General features: G+C 47.6%; 1 protein-coding gene across 5 annotated transcripts in view; it reads right to left on the bottom strand.

Moving 5' to 3' along the window:
• Positions 1–12,686, bottom strand: part of ebf1a (EBF transcription factor 1a) — a 59,001-nt gene that overhangs the window by 39,778 nt on the left and 6,537 nt on the right. For all 5 annotated transcript variants that reach the window (XM_035161816.1, XM_035161817.1, XM_035161818.2 and 2 more), the window contains exon 6: positions 12,409–12,477. In XM_035161816.1, coding sequence (XP_035017707.1) covers positions 12,409–12,477 — 69 coding nt within the window. The remainder of the gene's footprint in view (positions 1–12,408; positions 12,478–12,686) is intronic.

Here is a 12,686-nt window from a genome sequence, read left to right as displayed (position 1 = left end):
TCTTCTCGCTGCCTCCTGAGTCTCACTGGGGACCAAGACTGCATAATAACATCCTCCCCACACACACACACACACACACACACACACACACACACACACACACACACACACACACACACACACACACACACACACACACACACACACACACACACACACACACATACGCACAAACAGGTCTATGGGGAGCTAATTATTCTCACCTGTGTTAATTATTGCTGTAAGCCAATCAGCGGACTCTGTGCTAATTAGGCAGTGTTAGGTCTGATTAGTGTTTTGCAGCAGGCCCACTCAAACTGTTATCTACCATACTAGTCCCCTCAGGCGAGAGAGGAGAACAGGTGGATGCTTGCCCGGTGTGTGTGTGTGTGTGTGTGTGCGTGCACTCATGCTTAATAATAAATAACTGAAGGACAGCCGCCTGAATTCATAATTAAACAAAGTCTCAAATCAGTTTCTTTGCGAATAAAACTTAAACAAAACAACACATGCCATTAATTCAACTGGTCCGTGTTCTCCGAGTTGAATTGGCTCTGGTTAGGGGGTTATTTCTTTTATCTGGACAAACAGCCCCTGTGCCCTTTTAGTTAATGAGGGCTGATCCCGGATCAGTTATGTCACTAATGGCTCCTTTTTGCCAGGATAACCCTTCGGATTGATCTGCACATCACACATGCAACCCCTGTCCTGACCCGTGAGTGCTATCTCTGTGTTCAGCAGAGAAACTGAGATGCTCAAAAAAATGAAAAGAAAGGCAGGGAAGAAGGGAGTGGTTGAAGAGTAAATGGAGGGTTTGTGGGGAATCTCCCAGCTGAAAAGAATGAAGGGAAAAAAGACGAAAAAGGGGGAAAAAAAGAGGAGCAAGGATGAGAGGAAGAAGAAGGGGGAAGAGAAAAGGAGAAGGAGGAGGCTGGAGGAAACCTTCCTCTTATGACACGATTGATTTTCTTTCAGAGGCTTGAGCCTGTCACTACTGAACACTTGGTCCCCCTACACTCCTACACACACACACACACACACACACACACACACACACACATACACACACACACACACACACAAACACAAACTTCATGCCCTGACCTCCACGTGTGCCTGCTGGTCCATACTGGGTCTAATGACACCAGGGCCTCCCACAGATCAATACTAAGCTGTCACTCAGCTGGCAAGCACACACACACACACACACACACACACACACACACACACACACACACACACACACACACACACACACACACACACACACACACACCGCACACACACTCAACACACAAAAAGCAGCCGGACAGATGCAGACACACACACACACACACACACACGCAAAGCAGGGTATGCGTCTGCACATTTGTGTATGCTAGAAGCGATGTTTTCTACAACCTCAGCAGATGCCCCAACACCCCCAACCCACTACCCCACCCCACACACACACACACACTCTCACACACACACACACACACACACACACACACACACACACACACACACACACACACACACTGGACCAAAGCCATATTCTCGCTCCTCAGCCGTTTTCTCACCATCCTGCTCCCTGCAGAGTCTGGGACCTGATGTAATATTGATGAGCGAGGATGGAGGCTCTATAAAAAGTGATAGGTCCTTGTGATTTTAAATTATAAATTGTTATTGATTTAATGTCCATGTCCCCACACACACGGATGCACACACACATAAAAGACACACAGGAGAGGAGAGGAGTCATTTTATTTCCTCCTCTTGACTAAGTTACTCCACGTCATTCACCGCCATCTCTTCCTGTTTCTTTTCTTCTCTCCATCCCCCCCCCTCCCTCCTCCCTTTTCCCTCTCCTCCTCCTCCTCAACGATCTCAAGCACCCATCCGCCTCTCTCCACACACATCTCAAGTGCCACTTAGAAAACCAGACTCGGGCTTGAGCCAGAACACTGAACCGCTCTCAGTGGTTCAGTGTTATGTGTGTGTGAATTTTTGGGGCCTTAGAGTCAAGATCACAGAAAAACAAACAATAGAAAAAAAGAAAGAAAAAAAACCCCCCTCGCCACACACTCTCTTTTAATTCTGGACAAACACGATAATTTACGTCCAACTAAAAATCCGTCGCTTGATTGTGAAAAAAGCTGGAGCTAAAAAACATTTGTTTGTCTCTGTTAAATCACTAATTATAGCCTGGCACAACACAGGGCAGATGCAGGCTAATTCACCATTAGGCCGTTTGGTGTTTATTAAACTTTTATAATGTGATCACTCTGATAACGGCACAATTGTTTCCCTGGGCGTGTGTGATTATACTGTTGTACCCCTCTGTCCCCTTGTAATGGCTCCCACTGTGTGCATGTGTGTGTTAATCCATATGTGTGTGTGTGTGTCTTGCGGAGTAGTGTTTTCCATTTCTCATTAGAGTGGCACAGACTCCTGCTGCAGGGTCAATGGAGGGGGGAGACGCTGTGTGTGTGTGTGTGTGTGTATCTGTTTGAAGGGGAGTGGGGTGGTAATGAGCGCAGGAACATAATACTACGGCGTCCATTAATGCTCTGAGGCAGTGACATTAGGCATACTTAACTAATAGAGCCAGTCTCTGCAATTACCCACTGTTATCTCTGCAGCTTTCGAGGGGAACCGGCTTTAATAAATGTTTGTAGTAATGTGATAAATGCCAGGTTTGCTCATTTGTAATCTACACTGCGGGACAAGGGGGAAGCGGGCGGATCTAATTGTTTTCCTCTGGATTTGAGAATGTGGTTGAGTTCAGAGAAGTCCTCTGTAGACAGAAGAGAAATGATTTCCTTTTCAGAACATTTTCCTCCAGGTACATCTCTCTCTATCTCTCTGTTGTCTGTCTGCCCATCTCTCCGAGTCTTCTCTCTCAGCTCTCAGTGGGGTACTGTTACAACTCTCCTCCTGTCAAACCGAGAGAAGCAGTCCATACCCGAGCTCGCCGTCACCGCTTTGCCTCCTATTTTTTTTTTTCCTTTCTCTCCTCTCATGTCTCTTTCATCCTGGCCCACATCAGAGGCGCGGGCGTGATTTTGTGTGTAAACATCTTGTCATGCTAACACAGGCGTCATGACAGAACAGAGATGCGCTTCATTAACGGCGCGCTTGTAAGTTTGTCTTTGTGTTTGAACACGTGCGTGTGTGGGCTATATGTCGTACCGTGAGCGTGTGTGTGTGTGTGTGTGTAAGAGAGTGCATTTTCTAGGGTCAGTGGCAGATAACTGGAGGAGATGGAGAAACAGTTTAAGATCAGGTACAATCCTGCAAAAGCAAAGTTTATACCGTCTCCACGTTATTCGTTCTTGCAAACTCCTCTGAAAATCCACCAAAAAGAAAAACTGTCAGTTAACAAGCAAGTAATCACTTCTTACAGCATGTGCGCTAACAATTTCTCCTTGTCGCACACCCTCACTCTTTTTTGGCAGTAAATCTTGCCTGTTTGTGTGAAGACAATAGCCAAGAGGAAGAGTGAGAGGGAGTAGTGTGTAGCGAGAGAGAGAGAGAGAGAGAGAGAGAGAGAGAGAGAGGGTACAGGAGGGAGGCAGAGGAGAAAGCTGCGCTGTTAATTGTTTTCCAGAAAAAGGTTGCGAAGGTCTACGCATTTGAACTGAATGTCACCTCATGTAAATCACAGCTACCATGTTGGAGAAGCCAATAACCGGGATAATTAGCGTGACTCTCCCCGCGCCGCATACGCAGAGTTCGAGGGAGAACGCGGTGCCGAGGAAAGAGCGTTCAAACGTGAGGGGGGAAGATTCCAAGTGTGATTAACCGAAAAAACCTCCAGAGTTAAATCTGGAGTTTTGAGTGGGAGGACCAAAAGAGAAAAAAGACACATAGACAGAGGGGAGAGAGAGGAGAAAGGAGAAGAAGAGAGAGGAGGAAGAAGAGGAGGAGGAGGAGGAGGAAGAAGAAGAAGAAGAGAGACAGATGGATGGAGAAAATCAGAGAGGCAAACACGGGAGGGAAAGGAAACGAGTGAACATTCTTCTCAGCGAGGTCAAGCCGCTCTGCAAACAAACAAACAACGTGAGCCGCACACACACAAAGGGGGTGAGGCGGTGTAAAACAACAAAGTGTCTCCGTCGATTGCCTACGCCTTACTTTGTCTCCCCTCGTCACTTACATAAACACAAACACGGGCCTTTAAATCCAGCTCGGCTTTTTGAAGTGAAACAGTGACATGTGCTTGGGTCTCATTTGCTGATGATTAATGCAAAGTAAAAAAGAATATATTAGGAGTGTGAGAATATATTGTCCCTTTGATCGAACAATGCTGTTGACCATAATTGTCTGCGTGTTGACGTCCCTGCTTTACTTTTTAATTACGGCAGAGATGCTTCCCTTGAAGATCTGCTTTCGTCTCTTAATGCTACAGCTCAAATTAGTCAAGCTCAATGTCACAATATTCATATATAAGAAAAACGTTCACCTTGGAAATGGTGATGTACTTACTGATAGTACTAACTAGGTGCTAGGGGTTTCACTGACTACTCGACAACTGATCAAACCACCAGTCGACACTGTGAATTGTTGAAGACCAGTCTTTCATCTGCGGTCTTAGCACGAAGCATTAGGGGCAGTGGCAATGCATGTACAGCAGATATGCGGCAGGGGGTGCTGCTGAAGTAGTTGACAAGTTATAGGCCCAGTTGTCCGTTATGGTCGGAGACATACTTGCTTTTAACTGCGCGTACGCATCACACCTGCCTCGCGTATCCTGCGTCTGTTTGCAGCTTCGGATGGGCACATCCTCAGAAATTAACGCGACGATTCCACGAGATGCAGTACGTACGGGGAACAGTAGGGAGCGATGTAGGGGCAGTATAAGACCTCTACAAAATGCAAATTCGAGTTTTGTGATGTGCACCCAAGATGCAGCCGGTTGTCTACGCAAACGCATAGCTGAACAACAAGTATAACCGGAGAGAAACATGGCAGATTCAGATTGACATTTAAATCGACTAGTAAGCTACTTTTTGGGAATAGTCGACAACTACTACAATTCTGTAGTTGGCATATAACACAAGGTGCCAGGGTATGGGTGTTTTCCTGTGGTTTTAAGGAAACCAAAACCTGATGTAAAGTTGAGTAGCCTATTCAGAACTTCTTAAAAAGGATCACTTCTGTGTCGCAGAGACCCACCGCTACAATCACACTCCATATCTCTCCCTCCCTGTCTCCTCTCTATGGCGAGCAGGTTTTCCTTCCATTGTGGCGTGTGAAACTGAGAACGCCGCTCAGAGCGCCCGGCCAGCGATCCATTCTTCCTGGACAGATTGATGGAAAACAATCAACAGACTATACACCTCGCTCGGGCACAGCGGGTCACCGGCACTCATCCTGGACACCTGGACTTAACATCCTGGGCCACGGCGCTGAGGTAAAGTGCCAGAAGAGGAGGCTGGGGAGGGAAACGGGATGGGAGGAAGTGAGACGCCGGCTATTGGGGTGGGGGGTACATATGGAGCGGGCAAGAAGCATACAGTCTGCGATCTCACTTAGCAGAAGATAATCAGTAAACAATGAATAATCAGTGAGGTCTGAGAAAGCGATACTGCTGGATGACACAGTGGCTCAGCGGCCTGCTGGGACAGGACGCCTGAGTATCCTTCAGCGGAGAGCGTGCTGCTGGTGTGTCTATTCAATTACGAGCAGCAGCACAGGCAGCCGCGTAGCACATTGGCTATGAGAGAGCACTTAGTGGACCCTGCGCAAGACTGTCCACACACATCAGAGCATTGAGAAAACAAAGCCCTGCTCCTGCTTAACACACACACACACACACACATAACCATGCATGTCCAAATGTATAGCATCACACTGAGAGGCGCACACACTCATGCTCTTCACGCCTCATTTGAAAAGCAAATTGAGCGCATCTTCTGGGGCGAGTCGCGGACTAAATCCTGGAAAACGTCGCTCCTTTCTCACTCGCAGCACCGCACATGTTCACACGTCACACATGAGAGCTTTCATATGGTAAATATATCTTCACTCTATTTAACTCCCCTTCTATCTCTATCTCTCGCTCTGTGTCCTGCAATTTCCAACACCGAGAAATGTCTTAAATAGCTCTCAGCGAAGTAGGACGCTACTCATTTGGGTCAGCTCTGGTCGGCCGAAACCCTTCATTCTGGGGCAGAACAAACACTGACACAAAGGCAGAGGGGACGGCCAAGGAGAGCGGCCGTGCAGGTCAAGCGGGGAATGTTGAGCAGTAATGACAAAGCAGTTTACAGAGAAAATAGAGCTACAACTGGGCTATTTACAGTAGCCGCAGCCAAAAAACTCCCTATGCCATGAAAGCCAGAACTTTCCCCTGTAACGACATTTGTAAATTACATTTTATACGTCCTAATAAACAGACTGCTACCTGCATTCAGCTGGTGAGCGTGAGTAAGTACCTATAAAGTGTGATGGCAGCTCTATTTTAGTTTAATGGGGGAAAGAATTAAACAATGCAACACACAGACAAACTTGAGCATTAAAAAAAAAAAAAAACTTATTTACAGTGTGTTTCTCATTGTTTCCTCCACCGCAAAACAAAAACAGCTTGTGTTAATTTGATATTTCATACTGGGATAAACAAACTCAGGTATACACTGTTTTTTTTGTATTGTGGGGTGTTCACAAATGAAAGCGAGCCAGTTGTTGGTGGGGGTGAGAGTGCTGAAGGTCTGGATGAGAGAGAAAGAGGCAGCGCTGTTTTAGAGGCTCCTCGACCTCCAAACTCCCTGCTGTCAATCAGCACAGCAGTCCATCCCCTGGGGCCGCGCTTTCCTCCAACCCTGGGGGTGGGTGGGGGGTCCCACCGCAGGGGAAAAAAAAGAACACAACCAAACAGATGCAGAGAGTTGCAGGTCAATGTGTGAGGGTGTGTATTATATTTTTGCACGCCTGTGGAGTGTCAGGCCTGCGCATGCGTGCATCTGCATGTGTATTTGTGTACGAGTTTATCTGGGGGTGAGACCTGCATCTGTGTGTGTGCATGTGTGTGTGCAGATTTGTGAGGCAGCCAGCACCTGAGGGAGGGGAGTTCTGCCTGCATATCGATGAGCCAGCAACTCTGCCTCTTTGCCCCTGAGCCCTGCATAAACCCCACAACCAGCTCAGGGCCTGGTCCTTTTCAAAAGCCTCTCATAACATCTAATACAGTTGTCCCTCCTAAGACTGCACAAAAAGAAACAGCACATCAAGAAGAAAACTCAATGCGTGAAGAGGAGGGGGACCTACTGAAAATCCCGGCACATTCTCTCCTCCCAAAACAAGCTGAGGGAAGATCATATCAATTAATAAAGATGCAGAGCAGCTACTGTAATCCACCACATGAGCAACATTATAGAGCGCAACAGTGACCACCACTTTTAGAGCAGCGTTGGATCCGTAAGTTAATTTCCCATTCGTTTTCTCCATTGACGTTTCAAAAAATGTAAACATAAAAGAGCGTAAAACCAGGAAGACCAACTACGAAATGAGTCGCGACCATAAAACATTTGAGGTGGAGCAAAAAAAAAAAGGGCAAAGGTACAAGACTGTGCACATAATTATGTTAAGAGTGAAGGAACTACGCATCCCATAAACAATTGCGAACGACATCCAGCAAGCTTCTTCTTGAATATAGCATTTCATATTGTGTATAGCATGGTAATCTACTATAGTAATGCAGAACACTCCGATTGTAGCCAAACGTAGCCGATCACAGCCGACATGATTTTTGCAGTTGTGGTAAACATTTCCATGGTAACATGAAGCTCCACTAATCAGAGATGTTGCTATTACACCTGAGGATTGTGGGTAGTAAATACTAAAACACAATCGATATCATACTTGTGGCTTCAACAGGAGCATTTCACATTGTTTCACAATCTCGTAGCTCGTGGTTAGACTACCTAGGATGGTTAAAATATTGTGGCTGACAGTCAAAATCTCTATTCAGAAAATGAAGGGGATTTCTAATTTTGGAACCACGCTGATGAGCTCCATCCTTCTCAGGATGTCGTGACTCAGTTTCTGGCTTCTCTTTGTCTTAGAGGGAAATATCAAGCTAGTGATTGGCGGAACAACAGGAAATTCAGCCGTGAAAAAAAGGTAAATAGAGGAGGGAGGGTGAACCCTGCGTAAAATAAAACATTTGCAAGATAAGCAAATAATGAAGACCTCAGTGGTTAGAAACCAGTAGATCAGAGCTGATTACAGTCAGAGGGATGAAGGATAACTGCACTGCAAGTGTGCTTTCACCTTGTCACCATAACACAGTCATGGATCTGAAAGTGAAACTGCAGTGAGGGGACGGAAGGCGCTGCCAGTAAACCACATTAGCATCAAATGCAAATGAGAAAGGAGGCTAATGGCTGGACAGGTGCAGACTGGGCCTCTAAATGGCACACACATATACATGTTTGCTCTCTCTCTCTCTCTCTCTCTCTCTCTCTCTCTCTCTCTCTCTCTCTCTCTCTCTCTCTCTCTCTCTCTCTCTCTCTCACACACACAGTGCATATACACAAGCGCACACACATATGAGATGGATGAATTAAACATGGGTGGGCTCGGCTTGGGGGGCTGGCAGCACTGACATAAAGTCAATGACATACATTATTCACTAGCACACGTTAGCCAAGCCAAGACAACACATGACCTCTCACCCCAGGAAGTGCATCTAAACATAACTACCAAAACAATGATGGGGTTCCCCACTAGAAACAGAGACAAAGAGTTGGAGAGTGACAAGCAAGAAATAAGCAACAATCCTCAAAACACAGGGAGAGACGTTTATTTTTTTCTGTCCAGATGTGTCGGGTGATGACCCAGGTGCAGACCAGAAGCAGCTGAGACGTGAACCAAAAACCATGAAGCGTGCTTCTGGTCCACAAGTGCTAACTACCCACCATGAAGCTGAGACTTCGTTCCACTCTGCTCGCAGAACAGGAAGCCGTCGGCCATGACATCATCCTCCCCGGGAGGAGCACTTCCTGCCCGACATTCTTCACTCAAGACACACACACACTCGCCAGGAAGTGGCCTCTATCAACACACACACACTCCTGGGGAAATAACCAACATCGACGCGGATACACAAGCACAGACACGGCATGCGAGGAAATGGGCCACATCAACAGCGGGCTGCGAGGAGTGTGTGCAAACACAAACACACACTCAAAAACAGCAATAAACCTGAAATAACATTGTGTGCATGTAAATTCAACCCCACCGCCGCACCACTCCCCTCGCTGTGACTGGAAATGGGGATCATGGGATATGCAGAGCGAACCCAGCGGATCCTTATCTCTGGTAACACAGAGTCTCTCTCCCCCTCCTCCAGAGAGGCTCTCCCTGCCTGCGGGGACACCCTGTGGCAGGCCTGGGGGAACTGGACGGGCAGGAAAGGGACACAGGACACAGGTGGTGGTAGGACACACGGGGCCGCAGGGACAGTCATACCCCCAAAGCGAGCAAGGCCGAGAGATTAGTCCACAATTACATGGATGAAAATTAACAACAGCAGTTCTGTGTCAGAGGGGAGGGGCGCAGATTTAAGAGGGGCTATGTGGAGAGACAGCAAAGGTGTAACATGGGTGAGAGGGAAACGTGTTTGTGATTTGAGGCCCATCTAGGCACATGATAGGCTGACTGGCAGTGGCTGCATATGATTAACCCCACGCTAACCAGGACTGCGAAGAGAGGTGGAAGTGGAGGTGGGGGGGTTAAGGGCTCCCCTCATATTATGCTGCCGCTGTAAGAGGCTAAAGTGGACCACACATGCTTCCCTGGGGGATGACACGGAGAGGCACACGGGAGCCTCTCACTTCTCAGCTGCACCCCCCACCCCCCACCCTACACAGTGTCGAGCACAGACGCAACATGTCCCGACAGGGTCCCTCTGAAGTTCCCAAAACACTCACCACCTCCGAGATTCAATGCGCTGTCTTCATCTCCGGCACGAGCTGATTCACATCAGATGGGCTTTGAAACTCATCTGAGACGGTCGGAGATGACAGCAACTCTTGTGAAACTGAACGCTGCCTCGGCCGCTAACAGGCCTCAACCAAAACATATCGCGGAGGGATGTTTCTTTCAACTCGAGTAAAAATCTAAGTCATCCCTAAGTGCTTTTCCGCTCATCGTGGCCTAAACAAACGCTCCATAATTAAAATCGGAATCACGTCGCTCCACGTCGGTGCTTTAAAGCCCAAACAAATTCTCTTTTCAACAGGAGGCGAGATGCACACAGCGGTGAGGGAGTGAGATCCTCCCGGAGAGCGAGTACAGTACCCAGAGCGCCGCTGATTCCACACCGTACCAAATTTGTTCTCCTAACAATCAAATAAGTTCCTCATTAGCTGACTTTATTTTTCCTCGTTCCTGCGGTTTTGCTGCAGTGGCCTGTTTCTCCCGTCTTTAACGAGAGAGAGCTAATTAGGCAATCAGACCCATTACTCTTCCAGAAGAGTTAGAGCTAGCCCGGGCTAATTAGGGCTGTAAAATCTAATCATCTCTGTGAAACAGCAGAGGGCTAACGAGCCCTTATTTAACGAACTAAATAACTTCAAGGGTGGAAAGGGGCCGAGTGCTGATGATATTTCTTTATGAATTTGAAGGAGGGAAACTCGTGGTAATTGAGTCAGTTTCAGCCTCACAGTTGTTTGTTTGTGTATGAATCTCTGATTATTACAACTGCCAAGAATATAGTGGTACTAAACGAGCAAACGTATAAACCCTCCTCTCCTTATACCCCTTCACACCCCCCAACCCCCCACCACTCTTTAAAACAAGCTACCTACCCCCACAACCACTCTCCTCTCACCTGACCTATTTTCGTGTCCAGAAGAGAGCGCTCGCTGGAGAGGAAAACTGAGATATGTTGCTGTTGTTTTTCCTCCCCCCCCTGTTCTAATTTGTTGTTCGTTAATGCTGCCCTCACACCTGAGCCACGAGGGCGCCGGGGGAATACCGCCAGCGAGCGGCCACAACACATGCTCAGTGTGGGAAAGAAAGCTGTTTGCGGCAGCCTGTTTCACCAAGGTGGCTCCGCTCAAAAAGTGCGGGACAACTGCGAGGGAGAAAGTTTACCCAGTGCCCCCCCCCCGAAAAGACGGAGCGATGGAGGGGCACAGATGAGAAATTCAACAAGTATGCACACGGGGAAACAGAAATCAGAAATATGGCACAGAGTGATGGGCAGGCGTGTTGTCTGAGGCCATGTGGTGGGGTGCAGCTGTCTCAGGGAGCACTGAGGTGAGGCCTTCCACTTCACTGGAGCGGAACAAGGGTGGCGCCCGCACACACACACACACACACACACACACACACACACACACACACACACACACACACACACACACACACACACACACACACACACACACACAAAGACTTACACGCACACATACATACACAGGTAAAGAGTATTTGACAGAGCAGCAGCGAGAACAGGACAGCTGTGTTCATCAGATGGCACAGGTCACTGCCTCATTAACACAAATACACGTGAATGTGACAAATTCAAATCAGAACATCAAACCAGAATCACCCACAATTCTTTTCTATTCACCTGATAATACAAAAACACAGAGACGGTGGCTTTTCTGCGGAAGATCACTTCAGCTCTCCTTCCCGTCTCGAGCAGAGCCGCCTTAAATCTGCACGCTTCAGCAAACGCTCAAGTATAAACAAATAATCTCCTCTCACCCCGTTTGTCCACATGTGTGCCACACACATGCACACACAGCACAGCCACACTGTAAATCTACAGGGCTGCTCTTTTTTTCCCCCCGACTGGCCATAAATCATGTGAGCTGCTGCAGATCAGTCAGAGGTAGTTTATGATGGAAGGGGAAAGGTGTGTACTCAAAGAAAAAAGTGTGTTAGTGTCAACCGTCGATAAACTAACCCCGTCCCACAGTGAGATTTAAACACAAACACACACACACACACGCACACACACACACACACACACCAGGCTGCAGCCAATAACGCTCATCAACGGAGTCATCAGCACGACCGCACAAACACTGTCAGACCACACTTGAAGCTCAACAGCTCAGTGATTGCTCCTCCAAACACACACACAGACACACACACACACAACCCTAGAATATTATTTACTGCTGTTTCAAACATTTTTCTCGCACACGATTATGGCTGCAGAAAATGGGAACAACCTTTGGCCTGTTTTATTAGGCCTGCAGGTTACATGTTCTCAGCCAAATCACACGTGGGAAAATAACTTATATGTGCTGACTTCACTGGAAATGTAAATTAAATTTTGTCGTGATTTTGGACTTAGAGTGTTTTTGCAACATTTTCCACCTTTGTATTCTGCACACTCACTCCCCTTGTTCAGAAACAGCCGCACGAGCTGCGATGACAGCGCAGCGTCACGTCAGCCGAGGTCAAAGGGCAGAGTTTGCTTACCTGTCGATGATGACGGGGTCTGACGGGGTCTCGTTCCTGTTGCCACAACTCTTCTTATCGCAGCATCGGCTGCACATGGGGTGAAAGAAGAGGAGGAAGGGGAGGAGGAGGGTGGGGGTGGTAGAGACAAAGCAGAGTTAGTTGCCATGATGTTAACAACACAGGGAGCAAGATAAGGTACAACTCAGGGAACAGAGAGAGGAGTTAAAGAGCGTGAGACTCTTGAAGGAGCAGCATGAGTTGGATTTCTGCGGGGCTTGTGGACGTAAGACCGGGGC

This window comes from Hippoglossus stenolepis, chromosome 7, assembly GCF_022539355.2.
Source record: "Hippoglossus stenolepis isolate QCI-W04-F060 chromosome 7, HSTE1.2, whole genome shotgun sequence".
In the NCBI taxonomy this organism is placed as follows: domain Eukaryota; kingdom Metazoa; phylum Chordata; class Actinopteri; order Pleuronectiformes; family Pleuronectidae; genus Hippoglossus; species Hippoglossus stenolepis.
Note: the sequence above shows the minus strand (reverse complement) of the source record. Positions and strands in the feature narration are given on the sequence as shown.